At 43.3% G+C, this 13734-nt stretch overlaps 1 protein-coding gene across 4 annotated transcripts in view; it reads right to left on the bottom strand.

Annotated features, from left to right (window-relative positions):
• RNLS (renalase, FAD dependent amine oxidase) overlaps positions 1-13734 on the bottom strand; it is a 52758-nt gene that overhangs the window by 17522 nt on the left and 21502 nt on the right. For 3 of the 4 annotated variants that reach the window (XM_088168727.1, XM_088168730.1, XM_088168729.1), the window contains exon 4: positions 10436-10573. The exons of the other annotated variant lie outside the window; for it this stretch is intronic. In XM_088168727.1, the coding sequence (XP_088024853.1) occupies positions 10436-10573 (138 nt within the window). The remainder of the gene's footprint in view (positions 1-10435; positions 10574-13734) is intronic. 4 annotated transcript variants of the gene reach the window in all.

Genomic DNA, 13734 nt, shown 5'->3' with positions numbered 1-13734 from the left:
GGCAGAAAAGAGGAGGGATGAGGAACCAGGGAAGATGCTCCATGGCATCTTTGCCAAACACTTGAATACTCAACTTACACTTTAAAAAAAACCAAACAACTCTGATCTAAAGCAACAGTATTTCTTGTTACTTCTAATGGACAATTCAACTTTTAAATTTGGCAAACCACTGTCCTCCATCCCCAATCCCATAGTTTATTTTTACCCTGCATTACACACAGCCAAGGAGCTCCACACTGCTCCCTTCAGCCAGCGTGCTCACTCTCAGGTGGGTTTAATGCACATGCTGACATTAGATTCACATTCCCCCGTATTTGTATTCATGAAGAAAATAACTTTTCAGCCTGGTTATTTGGAGGACTGAGCTGTGAGGGCAGAGGAGGACTCTCAACCCAAAATCTGGCAGTGCAATGCCCACACACCACAGCACAGAAATGCAGCTCCTCGTGGGTTATTGCATCCATGCTTTTGATCCAAAATTAATGACAGTTGAAAATATGAACCTCTGCTAAGCCTCCACCCTGGGAAGAACAGGATGTGACATTTATAAGCAAGTAAAACTAAAGGAGAAGACAATAACTGAGTGTTTTTCACCATCCAAACCCTTCCCGTGGTTACAGCACAACCTGCCTGGGGAAAGGAAGGTTCAGCTTCAGCTGGGAAACTTCTTCCAGTTTTGTTTGGCTGTGGAGGCACCAGTACAGAGTAACTCCTTCCAGCAAGGAATTAAGATTCCCAGAATTCTAATGCCTTGAAATTAGATTCACTCAGAAAGAACCCTGAGAAATCAGTCAATAAAGTCCAAATAAAAAATAAAACGCACGTGAACACTGCAGTTCCTGCTTTGCAAGCATTTAGAGGGAGATGTAGAATATACATATGGTAGGCCATCGTATCACTCTGATTAGCAGGACTGCAAATCCAGTTTCCAGACTAAACCACATTTTAGTGTGTAATTCTCACAGAGCCCACTGGCTCCTGTGGCTGGCACTGATGTTGACAGAAACTGAGGACTTCTTCGAGAAAATCTGATTTATTCAGGGATCTCTATCTCTACATAGATTTAAGACCTTACCTTTGAGTTAAGAGACTTGGAAAAGTTTGGCTATAAAAAATAAAGCTCATTGTCACATTTCCCCCGGATTAATTTGCAAATTAATTTGCAGAAGTTACTCTGTAACTTGATGTAGGAAGGAAGCTCTTCTAAGTCCTCTGTAATGACACGGCACAGCAGGAAGATGAAACTGGATTAATTTGCAAATTAAGCTTCCTTCCTACATCAAGTTACAAAGTACTACACACAGTTCTGGTACTCTCTGGTGCCAAAACGTAAAAGCTCATTACTTACATAATCACCATCATAAAACATTTAGCAAATAACTTATTCACCTACTGTACACAGCATTGAGCTGAATAATAAAGCCAGGAGGATTTATTTTCTTTAAATATTACACCAGTTGCTGAAATATCATTAAAAGCTTTTCAAGGCAACGAAGCAAGAGGTTGGATTATTGCTCTGTGATGTGACTCGGGCAGAAGAAACACAGAAATAAATTGAATTAGATCTGCCTGATGTTTGTGGTTTCTGGGCTGCAGCTCCTCGTGCAAGACCCAAATGGCCTCTAGGGCTGGGACACAGCAACTGGGATTCTCCCACAAGGTCCCAGTAAAGACAGACCCCTGGAAACACTTCCCTGTTTCCGAGCTCACATCAAGCCCTGTCAAGCAATACCAGGCAGTGCAATGCAGCTTCACAATATCAGACACCAAAGCTATTTCCATTTAAGTAAGAACTGGAGGAAAATGCTTTCAGGCATTAATTATTGAGGACAGATTCAGCTGGCCTCTGGAAATTTCCACTTAAGATATTAACATATTTTCTTCTCTCTTTAAAGTGCATCTGGTTCATTACCAGGAGGATGCAGAAGGAACACAAGGTAGAGTTGTGCATATAAAAAGTCAAAGAAATTGCATCCAACTTTGGAAAGAGCCCCTTGGGGTGACTTTTAGGGGATGTTTTCCCCCCATTCAGGCCAGACTAATAAGTTTCAGTATTACCTCTACTTGGACCTCTGCTTTTTGAAATTTTCTGAGTCACTCCGAAGAACCTTCCTGGGCTTTCCAGTGCCTGTGCTGGAAGTTGCACTCCTAACACAATGCAGCTGTCTCTTCCAGGCTGAGGAATCCCAGGCCACTGAGTCACCCCCTGCCTCTGGCCATCCACCCCAGGGGCACCTCTGGAGCTTCTGGAATGCTGCACACCCCAGGGCACGCACTGCTGGAGCTGCAGGCACACCAGGGGATGCACAAACAGGAGGAACCTGAACAGGAGCCACCTCCTCTCCTTCCACACTGACCTGCACCAGCGGTTTTCTCGTGTTAAGACTGAATTACGATGTTCTTCCTCCCGCTGTCGTGGGAATTATCAATCATACTCCTCCTTAAACAGCAGAACTGAAGTGGGAGACACAGCCAAGAAGTGGTTTGCTGCCATCCCCTCCTCCCTGACAGCCCAGCTATGGCTCCCATATGGTTTCTACTGGTAAGGAAAGACTGTGTTAAATACTGAAGGCTCTGTCTGCTGCTTTGCTAAGTTAAGAAAAATGGTTCCTGGGGAACTAAATGACCTTGCACATCTGTAGGGAATTTCTGGATGTCTATTCTACTGTTAATTCTCAGTGTCAAGCTTTGTTTTCTCAATTCATCAAAACCAGCCTCCCTTTTTTGATATTATTAACAACTGTGAGTTTCTATCTGTCACACAATTTAGCTTAAATGCTTCCAGGCTGCTTCTCTTCGTTCCAGGGGTTTGGCCTGAAGTTGCCTCTGCATTTTACCATGCTCACACGGGTCCTCTACCAGCTCTGCTCATTCCCACTCTCTCCTGACCAGAACCTCAGTGCATGCTGATGGGCATTTTGCAATACCTTAAAGTAAGTTGGACACCTGACTTCTCCTCTTCCTGATGGTACAAACAAAAATAGAATTTAGTATGGTTTTCTTTTATTAAATCTGCAAAGAATGATCCCCTTATGGAGATGATTCCTTACAGGAAATACCTTATCAGCTACCCAATCTATCCTGCTTTCACCACAGGAAAGCATGGACCAGTATGAATGAAAAAAAATGCAGCACAGAACAAATCCCAGAGAGAAAAGGGGTTTGAAGGCAGTCTTAGTAGAAAAGGCTGAGAGAATTGGGGTTGTTCAGCCTGGAGAAGAGAAGCTTCAGAGTGATCTAACTGTGGCTGCCCAGTGCCTGAAGGAGCTGACAAAAAACATGGAGTGAGATTCTTTACAAAGGGTGGAGTTGCCAGGACACAGGGAATGGCTTCCCACTGCCAGAGGGCAGGGTCAGATGGGATTTTGTTCCTTGGGAGGGTGGGCAGGCCCTGGCACAGGGTGCCCAGAGCAGCTGTGGCTGTCCCTGGATCCCTGGAAATGCCCAAGGCCAGGTTGGACTCGGAGCAGCCTGGGATAGTGGAAGGTGTCCCTGCCCATGGCAGGGGGTAGAATGGGATGAGTTTTAAGGTCCCTTCCAACTCCTTAATGTTCTACGATTCTATGTATCTGTTTTTCCCCCATCTGGTAAAGTTCTGTGCTCTTCCTTGGATGGGTGAGCTGAAAACTCACAAAATACCAAATCTGGCTGCTCATGTCACCACCTGCTGTGGAATGTGACCCCTTACTAAAAGGCAAAAGGATCAGGATGGCAAAGTTACCAGTGAGAAAGGAAGGAAAGGCACTGGCACAGAGACATGCCAGTGGTGCTTGAAAATTCATGACAAATCATACACAAATATTTGCAAAAAAAAAAAAAAAAAGGACTAAATTATATTTGGAGGAAGTCTGTGATTTTCTACTGTTGGGAGAAATCTCATCACGAGCTGAAACACTGAATCCATTTAAATGTAATTTAAACTCCCAATGAGGCTTTCAGCCGAGGCTTCCAAAGGCATACAAATTATTTCAGAGGGTAAGTTCTCATCCTGCTAAGACAAGGCCAAGAGAACTGTGCTTGGTTTGCCAATACCTGCAGGACAAGCAGGAGGGAGGTGCAGTAGATTTAAAGGGAAGAAAGCAGGGGATAAGGCAGAGAGGTGACACAAGGCAAAGACACTCATTTCCCTCCTCATCACCAGAGAAAACAAATATTTTCTTAATACAATCCAACACAACTGTGCCTGTGCAAACACAAAACTCCACTGCCTGGCACTCGAAGCTTTCTGATTATCATCTTTTGCCTAATCATGTCCACTATCCCCCTGCCCTCAGCCTTTAATTCACCCCAAACACTTTTTGAAAGCAGACAGTAAATGTGCCTGTCTGCCTCACCAGTACTTCAGGGGGTTATGGGGAAGGAAATAAAGCCATAAAGTTTATTTTTCAAGAGGAAAATACAACTTTTCTGAAGAGAAAAGCTGATATAAAACCTAGTATCTAATGAGAAAGTTTATTTTTAGAAGGTTTCTCCACTGTAATAATTAGTTCAGAAGAATCTGGGACACACAGTTTCAGGAATCCTCATCCGGAGATAAAGCTACATAACCAAAAAAGCTGCATCACAGGGCTGGGGAATCTTTAAAATCACGTCACAAGCATCTCCAAATTTGGATGGAATTTAACATTCATAATATTGGGTACAGGATGATAATACAAAAATCAAATCCATTTACTTTCATCTGAGAATTACCTAAGCAGTCTTATAAAGCAAATCCTCTTGCTGGGAAAGAAGAAGCAATTGGACAGTGGAAAATGCCAGGACTTCACAACTGCCAGCCTGGACAGACATTTCCTGCAGGAAGAAATTCTCATCCATCAGATATTTTACAATTGACGTGACTCTCATCTTCTCTAAAAATGGCCCTGACAAACCATTCCTTTTTTAAACCCACACCAAGTTCTGCTGGGTTTAATATGAACCACCAGAATTGTGAAAAATACAATAAACAGAAATAAAGAGAGCCAGGATATAAAATGCCACTTAGGATTACACATGCCACACTGACACTATCCATAGCCACAGCACACGTGAGGTTTGGGGCTTTTGTTTTATTCTGGGTGTTTTTTAATCAAGTAAGTTGTTGGCCATATTACTTTCTGGGTTTTATTTCGCTCTCTTTTTTTTTTGTTGTTCCCTGCAGCTGAATTACTTCTAGACTTTCTGGGCCTTTCCTCCCAGAAGTTCTAATAAAGCAAAGACTGAAAAGCTGAAACAAACAGTTTTTATCCTTTTACTATTTTTAGAAGCCCATTTGAATTCTTATGTGCATATTTCAGTAACTGAAAGGGCAAGGGAGAGGGGAAAACATAATTTCGGACGTGTTCCAGCACTGCAAATGGAAGAATCTGAAGTGGATGCAGAGGGATAGGCAGGAGAGAAAGAAAGAAACTGGGACTGGATAAAGGAGCAGGGAAATAAGCAAAAGAGCAGATGAGAATCAAGGCAGTGTGTACAGAGGGAAAAATAACATTAAATACAAGGCAGTAAGACAGGGGGAAAAGACAACAGAAAATACAGTAGAGGTAACATATTTACAAACAAAAGAAGTTTAGGGAAAAGCAGTTTTCAAAAAGCAAGTGGAAGATGAATCAAGAGAAACCTGAACTAAAGGAGGAATAGACAGAGTTGAGGTTTTCAGAGAGGCAGTCCAGAAGGAAGGCTCACAACTAAGATTAACAGACACTTCTGTGCATTCCCATGCCAGATGTTCTGTCTCCCTAAACTTAGAAGAAACAATGGGATGAATCCTTTTACTGAATTGGCAGGGTACTTTCTTTTCGATTACGCGGTTTAAGAATTAAAGTTGCCTTGGCTGGTGCTAAATGTCTGAAAGTCTCTTCAAAGATTTCCACTGCAACTGCTGAAAAGAATCATCCAGAGAGCTGCTGCTCTCCTCCCAAATATGCTCTGTGTGTTTTATTTGCTCTTCTGAACTGCAGAACCATAACAGATCTCTCTACCAAAAGCACCTTAAAAAGTTATTAAATTCTGTAACTGAATGCTCAGCACCACCAGCAAGTTTGGAGTTCATTCCACCTTTCCAGAAAAAGCTGAGACAATGCACAGCCCAACATGAAAAATTATTCAGGCCCACCAGGAGATGAGAGATGCTAAAACACACCAAAAACACGAAAAAAAAAGCAGAAATTTTCAAGGCCAGCTTGGACAGGGCTTGGAGCAATCAGGTCTCACGGAAGATGATTTTTAATGTCCCTTCCAACCCAAACCATTCTGTGATTCCCTGATCCCATAAAACGGGTGAGGAGCTGGCAGTGGGTATTTTTAGGGGGTTCCTGCAGAGACTGGTAAGAAGTTTAAAAGTGTACAAACAATTTGATTGCTGAAAAGTAAATGGCAATGGAAACTTGCTAATGGCACAAAGTCTGCCTGAGTGGGCAGCCCTGCACGATCTGTACCTTCCATGCAGGAAAATGGAGGAGCAAGGAGGAGGAGAGATTAAATTTCTGTAAAATACTCATCAGATGCATCCTGAAGTGACAAATTCTGACCTTCAAAAGGAGCTGGGGGAAAAAGGTGTCTGGGAGATGGGATAATTGAGGAGACTCAGCACTTCCCTAGACAGAAAATTCTCTGGGATTCTAAGAGGATCAGCCAGCCCCAGAAAAACACTTCAAGAGGCAATAACTGGAAAGAAAAGTTTTCAAAAGCAGGTGGTTAACTAGCAGGTGCTCCATTTTTGATGGTTTCTGCAAACACTGAATGAATTTCTCTTGTGCTTTATTGTCATCTGAGAGATTCAAACAATTAACGTGACTATTGTCACCAGGCTCAACACAGAACGTGAAGGAAGGGATGGCCTGTGACAGGTCAGTGAAAGGACACTGACTGAACGATCTTTCAAACTTGAAACAATTTGTGAGACCTATGCAAAGTCTCTCCTGTCATACTAGCAGCCTAGAGGGGCTCCAAGAGAGCTGGAAAAGGACTTTTCCCATGGGTGGGGAAGGACAGGACAAGGGGGAATGGCCTTAAGTGAAGAAGGGGAGGTTCGAAGTAGACATTAAGTTTAGATTAGATACTAGGAAGCAGTTCTTTACTCTGCAGGCATGAAGAGAGCACCCTGTCTCCCTCCCCCTCCTGCAGTAGCCTGGATGTGAGCCAAGATCCAAACACAACTTCCCCAACTACAGGTAGACCTGTGACACCCCTGACAGCAACTCTGGCTCTTCCTGCTGCAAAGTCTGGAACAGGGAACACAGTGATCCATCACTGATGGACAAACAGGGCCACACAGACAAAAATCAGAGCCCTGATGGCCTGGGAGAGGGTCTGAGGCCAGGATGGGAGCCAGGCACGGAGAGCTGGAGGCAGGACAGCCTGTGCAGGAGGCACTGGGAGCACTGGGAGCACTGGGGGCACTGGGAGCACTGGGAGCACTGGGAGCACTGCCATCTGCTGCAAGAGATTTGAATGTCAGCTGGGACACAGCAGAAGTGATCACCTCCACAGCACGTGGGGATGTGGGGCAATGCTGGACTGGGCAGAGCTGGGTCCAAGGGCTGGACTCGGTGATCTCAGAGGGCTTTTCCAGTCTCAGTGATTCTGGGATGGTTTTGTTACATCTGCAGCACATGAACCTGGAGTGAGAACATGCTGGAGTGAGTCCAGAGAGGCACCAGGATGATCAGAGGGATGGAGCAGCTCTGCTGGGAGGAAAGGCTGGGAGAGCTGAGATTGCTCAGCCTGGAGAGGAGAAGCTTTGGGGTGACCAAATTGTGACCTTCCAGTGCCTGAAGGAACAACAGGAAACATGGAGAGAGAGACTTTCCAAGGGATGGAGTGCCAAGACACAGGGAATGGTTAGGTGGGATATTGGGAAGGAATTGTTCCCTGGGAGGGTGGGCAGGCCCTGGCACAGGGTGCCCAGAGAAGCTGTGGCTGCCCCTGGATCCCTGGAAGTGTCCAAGGCCAGGTTGGACACTGGGGCTTGGAGCAGCCTGGGATAGTGGAAGGTGTCCCTGCCATGGCAGGGGGTGGCACTGGATGGGCTTTAAGGAACCTTCCAACCCAAACCATTCCAGGACCATCAGCTTCTCCAGCTCCCAAGTCAGGCTTTGAAACTAAGCATGTTTGCCTTCTGATTTTTTCATTTCTTTTAACTTCTCTCACTAGTATAGAAAATATAGTATTGAATTTTCCAGACATGGTCAAAGCAGCTCAGAATTTAAGGTGACTCTTTAACTCTGAATTAAAAAAACCCAAACAAAACAAACCAAAACCAAATCCCTCAGACACTGCAGAATAAAACTGATACCACTGTAACCACATGAAAAATACTATCATGATAGCTGTAAAAACAGTATTTCCAGTTTTGAATAGTTGCATGATATAATCAAAGCTCTCTGACAAAAACAGCCAGAGGAAAAAAAAAACTCTTGCAGCCCCACTCTCAATCACTAGGATTGGAAACTACTTATTTTCAACAAATCCCTTCATTCTGTGGAACTTGGGCTTGTCACAAAGGCAACAGAAACCCATTAAGTGAGTGGTCCAGGCTTCCAGGGTATTAGGTCTCTTCCCTGGATCAAGTTGTGTATGTCTAAATATAATCCAGAATAAGCAGCTAAATGTTATCACATTCATAGTAAATAACAGCAGAGCTTTTCAACTTAAATAGCCAACCCAAAATAGGAAACTTCTTCTGGAGGAATAAAAACACCAGGAAAACCTTGCTGTGTTTCAGAGCATTCTGCTGAAATCCTACTGGCACACGTTCTGGTCCTACAGGAATCTCTGAACAACCAGTTACTGAAGGGAAAAATCAATTTACAGCTCAGCCCCTTCTGCAGGACACTGCAGGGATTTTCTCACCTGACTAACCAGAAGCCAGAAAAAAACCCAGACCAACCAAAAAAATGAACACTGCCACAAAACAAGGAAAACCTGTCGAGTTATCTGGAAAAAAAATTCTTTCCAAATATCGTGTCCTGGTCTGCTCTGTTAGCTCATACATAATGCACTTCCCTCATTTAAAGATGTTATTCTGATTTCAGCCTTTGGCTGAAAACAGAGCACAGCAGGACAAGTGTATCCTAAACATGTGGAGAAGTTGCAGTTTTGTTTGGCATTAACACACTGTCCCTTCCTACACTTATTCTGGTTTACAGGAAGGTTATTAACAGGCAGGAATTCTCTCTTCTGCTGTTTGAAATCCATCAAGCACTAAAGCCCCAGCCCTAAGTGAGGCTTTTTACTTTCCATCACACAGACAGTAAGATACATCAGTATTCAAATTACATCAAATTACAGAATGACCATAATGGATATTTCATGGTTAAAAATACCCTAAGCAATGCAGTCAACACCAGCCACTTCAACAGGCGTTGTTTATAGGACTGCAAACTCCTCTTTTTATAAATAAAGATTTCATCTATACGATCAAAGAAAGATTTCTTTGCAGCCATACTTTTTTTAAAAAACAGCTTTTTAAGTTCAGAAAACACTTAAAGAATTAAGCTTTCCTAGTCCAAGTCCCAGCCTGCAGCAGATTTTACAGTTGAGTAATAAACCCTTTTAAAATATGGCTTATTATGGAAATACTGTCAGAGCCTTAATTAAAGTAGGCGCCACAACAGTGGAGCTGCTTACACAACAAAGGGGCTCTGCAGAGCACACCAGGCACCCTCTGACCTGGGCATGGAGGCTTTTCCTCCCATCCCACCCTTTCCAGTGGCACCCCCTGGGAATTGGGGATCACTGGAACATCCTGCTGGAACAGCACCTGGTGTCCCCAGCAGGGCTGTGGAACCTCCAATGTGCACACACCTCCCACAACACCACGGAATTGCTGCTGGCTGGAAAGTTAAAAAAAAAAAAAAAAAAAAAAAGGGATCTTTAAGCCAGGCTTTAAGGCCTGAGATTTAATTCAGCTCTGGCTCAAATTTGTGGTGTAGATCACGAAGAATTAAGATTCCATGTCAGCAATATTTCATAACCTTCATAAAAAAAGCCTGGCCTCACCAAAGTCAATTTTGCCCACAGCTTTGCCCAAGTTTTACCCGAAGTAAACTGGAGACTCACCTGATCATTAGGAAAAGAAAAATAGAGGCTTTTAGAAAATTATGACATAATGACATTAAATGTGAATTTTACGTCAATCATATGTTATTTATAACAAATTTTAAGAATTTGTTATATGCTGTAAAAATGGGTCAAGACTGAGAGTCTGGTAAATGTAAAAACCACCTCAGTATCCTTCTATCCAAGAAATTCTATTCGGAATCAGCGTGTGAAACGCACTGAGGGCACCTACTGCAAGCAGGAATGTTCCCAGAATGCAGAGCTTCCCAATCCTTCTGCAGCCTTCATTCCAGAGTGTGCACCATGTGTCTAGGTTTAATCCCACAGTTCCTTACCCCGAGGCAAACAGGATTCTTTCCCAGTCAATTATGCTAATTGCAAAAGAACTTGCCTGTCCCTGGGGAAACTGTGGGAAGATCCTGCAGGGATTTCGGCCACATCCTCAGTGTCACTGCAAACTGCAGGGGAGGAGGGAGCAAAGGGGGCTTTGCCTCCAGGTTGAAGGCATGCTGGCTGTGCCAGGAGCCTGCTGTGAGGAAGAGGCAGAAGGTTCTTCAAATAGATGGAGTTTGCTTTGTGGTTTTATTTCCAGGGAAAAACACAAGCACAGTCTGCCCTTAATTTCTACAAATGACCCCATTACCAACTTCTTTCTGTAATTTCAACTTCTTACTCCGTCCTCCCCCCCCCAAAAAAAAACATCAGGAATGTGCAGGTATAATACAAGAGGGGGAAACAGACACATAAAGTACACCTTCATAGGATTTAAATCCGGGTTTATCCAGTGAAAGAAACGCAGTGCAAGGAGCCCTGGTCGGGACACAGGAAGAGTTTTGGAAACCACGCCTGCAGATGAAAAGCTCAGGGACTGTGCTCTGTCCAGCCCACGCAGAGAAGGCCAAGGAACAACTTAAATCCCACAGGGATTGCGTAAGTCTGGGAAGCAAACATCTGACAGAGGACTTTTCACTCTGGCCGCCGCAAGCCCAGCAAGACCCACTGGCCAGCTCCATCTGGGCTCCTTTCAAGGCAGGATTTAAAGGGAGAGATAAATCTATCAAAGGCAGGGAATGGAAGACCTCTTGCCCTTCCCAAAAGCTGAAAAAATTACAGGCCAGAGCAACCCCCAGTAAAACGTACCAAGCATCCTTTGGCTCATCCATCACTGGAAGTGTTTATGCCAAGATTGGATGTTTCTTTCTAGATTGGCCCCAATTAAAACAGTCTTACGGCCTCCAGGGGACTGTTTTATCTGGTCAGAGTGGTCCCTCTGGGCTTTCTAATCTGTAATCTAATTTCCAATCATGGAACAGCACTGCTATGTGCTCTCCTTGGTTCCATCCTTGGAAGTGTCATGCGGTGCAGGATGTGGTAAATAAAAGCACATAGCACTTATTTTTAAAGCTGGCTGGGCTGAGATAGGGAGGAAGGACTATTTGTGGGTGGTTTAAATGAATGTACTATATTTAATTCATGGTATTCATCAGATGACACAGCAAGAGGCACAGAACAAGGATCAAACAATGAAGATTTACTGAGAAAATGCAGTAATTCTACTTGTTTGGAATGGCCAGCTCCTCAGCCAGCCACGAGATTTTCGTATTCCATTCATCAGTTTCCCCCCAAAGCCTGGCAGTGAAATACATATTTATTCACATTGGGTTTGGTGACATCATATTTAAGAACATACCAGATCTCCCCATCCCACTGACAAATCCTGGTGTGTAAAATGGGAACAGAACTGGAAAAAAAACCTCGTCTGAGCATGGGCTCTCAGCACTGAACTGGTCCCAGCTTGCTTCCCATCACTTTGAATTCTTTGTGGGTTTGCCAAAGTGGAGGTGGCCAAGTGGCTCTTCAGCCTGCCCCACACTGTCAGGCCACTCAAAAAGTTTGGTTAGTTTTTTATTATAAATATGAATAATAAATCTACCTGGCCCAAGAATGCTTTTTTTTTTTTTCTTTTCATGAGTGCTCTATTTTGTCTCCAATTCTCCACACAATCAACAGACAAAAGAAGGTCTTGTGTGTTTCCTTGAAAAGAATTCTGTAATTAGAAAGAAATTTGACTGATACAAAGTTAGCACAGTGGAAAACTGCAGGAATGGTGAAATGATCAAAGTCACTTGTAAAAACAGACAAAACTAAACATTTACTCATGTTTATCCAATGGGTCTCCAGGAAAGAAACACTAATGAACATTTTAATAGGACGTTTCACAGCCTAGATAAAAACTGCATTTAAAAAAAAACAAAACTAATTCCAGATCCCGGGCAACTTAGAGGAGTAAAAATGAAAACACTGAGCAGTCTCCTACTTTTTATATGATAAGCAAATCTCTGTTTATTAAATATCAAGTGCCCAATTTTCATTCCACAGGAGCTGTATGTATAATTACTCTCAGTTTTGCTGGAAGGCAGCACTGCAGGGACAGACAGCCATTCTTTTAAACCCCTGATGTCTGTGCTTCGTGAGCTTCTGAGTGGGAGCTCCTTTAAAAGGAACATGAAAGCACTAAGCACACATAAAGAGCATATTCACAGCCAGACAAACAATAAATAGCTCAACGAGGCCAGATTGTGATAGCACAGCAAAGACTTGCCTAGCGTGTGTGCGTGTTATTTCAAAGTTCAAAAAGTCACATACATTTTTAATAAACCCAAAACCACACATTATGAGTTCATTACTGCTGAGTCTTCAGAGCAATGGCTTAGTGGACTGGAATAATAATCCAGGCTGGGGTTTATGACGTTCCAGGTCTTTTTTTCTGCACGACAGATCCCAGCCTCACGCAGCTCTGTGAGCAGACAATTCCCACCCTCTGCTTTTTGCAGTTCCAGTGCAGATTTTGGCTGTTTCAGTGCAGATTTTAGGGTTCCCAAGGCCGTTTTTTGGTGTGATTTTTAGGATTTTTTTTATGCTGTACTTTCCCCAGATTTTTCCTGATGTTTTTCCCAGAAATCCTCGGAATTTTGGCAGAGCTGGGGTGTTTCCGTGCAGATTTTAGGGTTCCCAAGGCTATTTTTAGCACGATTTTTGGGGTATTTAGAGTCAGATTTCCCCAGAATCTTTTCCCAGTATTTCCCAACTTTTTCCCATTTTTTTTTCTCCCCCAGAAATCCCTGGAATCTCGCTCAGTTTTGGGACCATTTTTGTGTTTTTTAGTGCAGGTTTTTGAACTTTTTTGGCCATATTGAGTGTGATTTTTAGGGGATTTTTCCATTTCTTAGGGTGAATTTTCGGGGATTTTTGGGGTTTTTTAAGCTGTACTTTTCCCGGACTTTTCCTGATGTTTTTGCCAGAAATCCTTGGAATTTTGGCAGATTTTGGGTGTTTTAGTGCAGAGTTTAGGACTTTATGGCCATTTTCAGTGTGATTTTTGGGAGGATTTTGGCCATTTTTAGTCAGATTTCCCTTGGATTTTTTCCCACCCGTTTCCAGGTTTTTTTTCCTCAGAAATCCCTGGAACATCGCTGGGTTTTGCACCACTTCTGGGTGTTTTAGTGAAGATTTTAGGACGTTTTTGTCTATTTTCAGTGTGATTTTTGGGGCGGGTTCTGGCCCATTTTAAATCCGATTTTCCCTGGATTTTTTTTCCCCAGCTTTTTCCTGGTATTTCCCCCCCCAGAAATACCTGGAATTTCCCTGAGTTTAGGAGCATTTTGGGGGTGTTTTAGTGCAGATTTTGGG

Source organism: Sturnus vulgaris, chromosome 8 (assembly GCF_052056855.1).
Source record: "Sturnus vulgaris isolate bStuVul1 chromosome 8, bStuVul1.hap1, whole genome shotgun sequence".
Taxonomy (NCBI): Eukaryota; Metazoa; Chordata; class Aves; order Passeriformes; family Sturnidae; genus Sturnus; species Sturnus vulgaris.
Note: the sequence above shows the minus strand (reverse complement) of the source record. Positions and strands in the feature narration are given on the sequence as shown.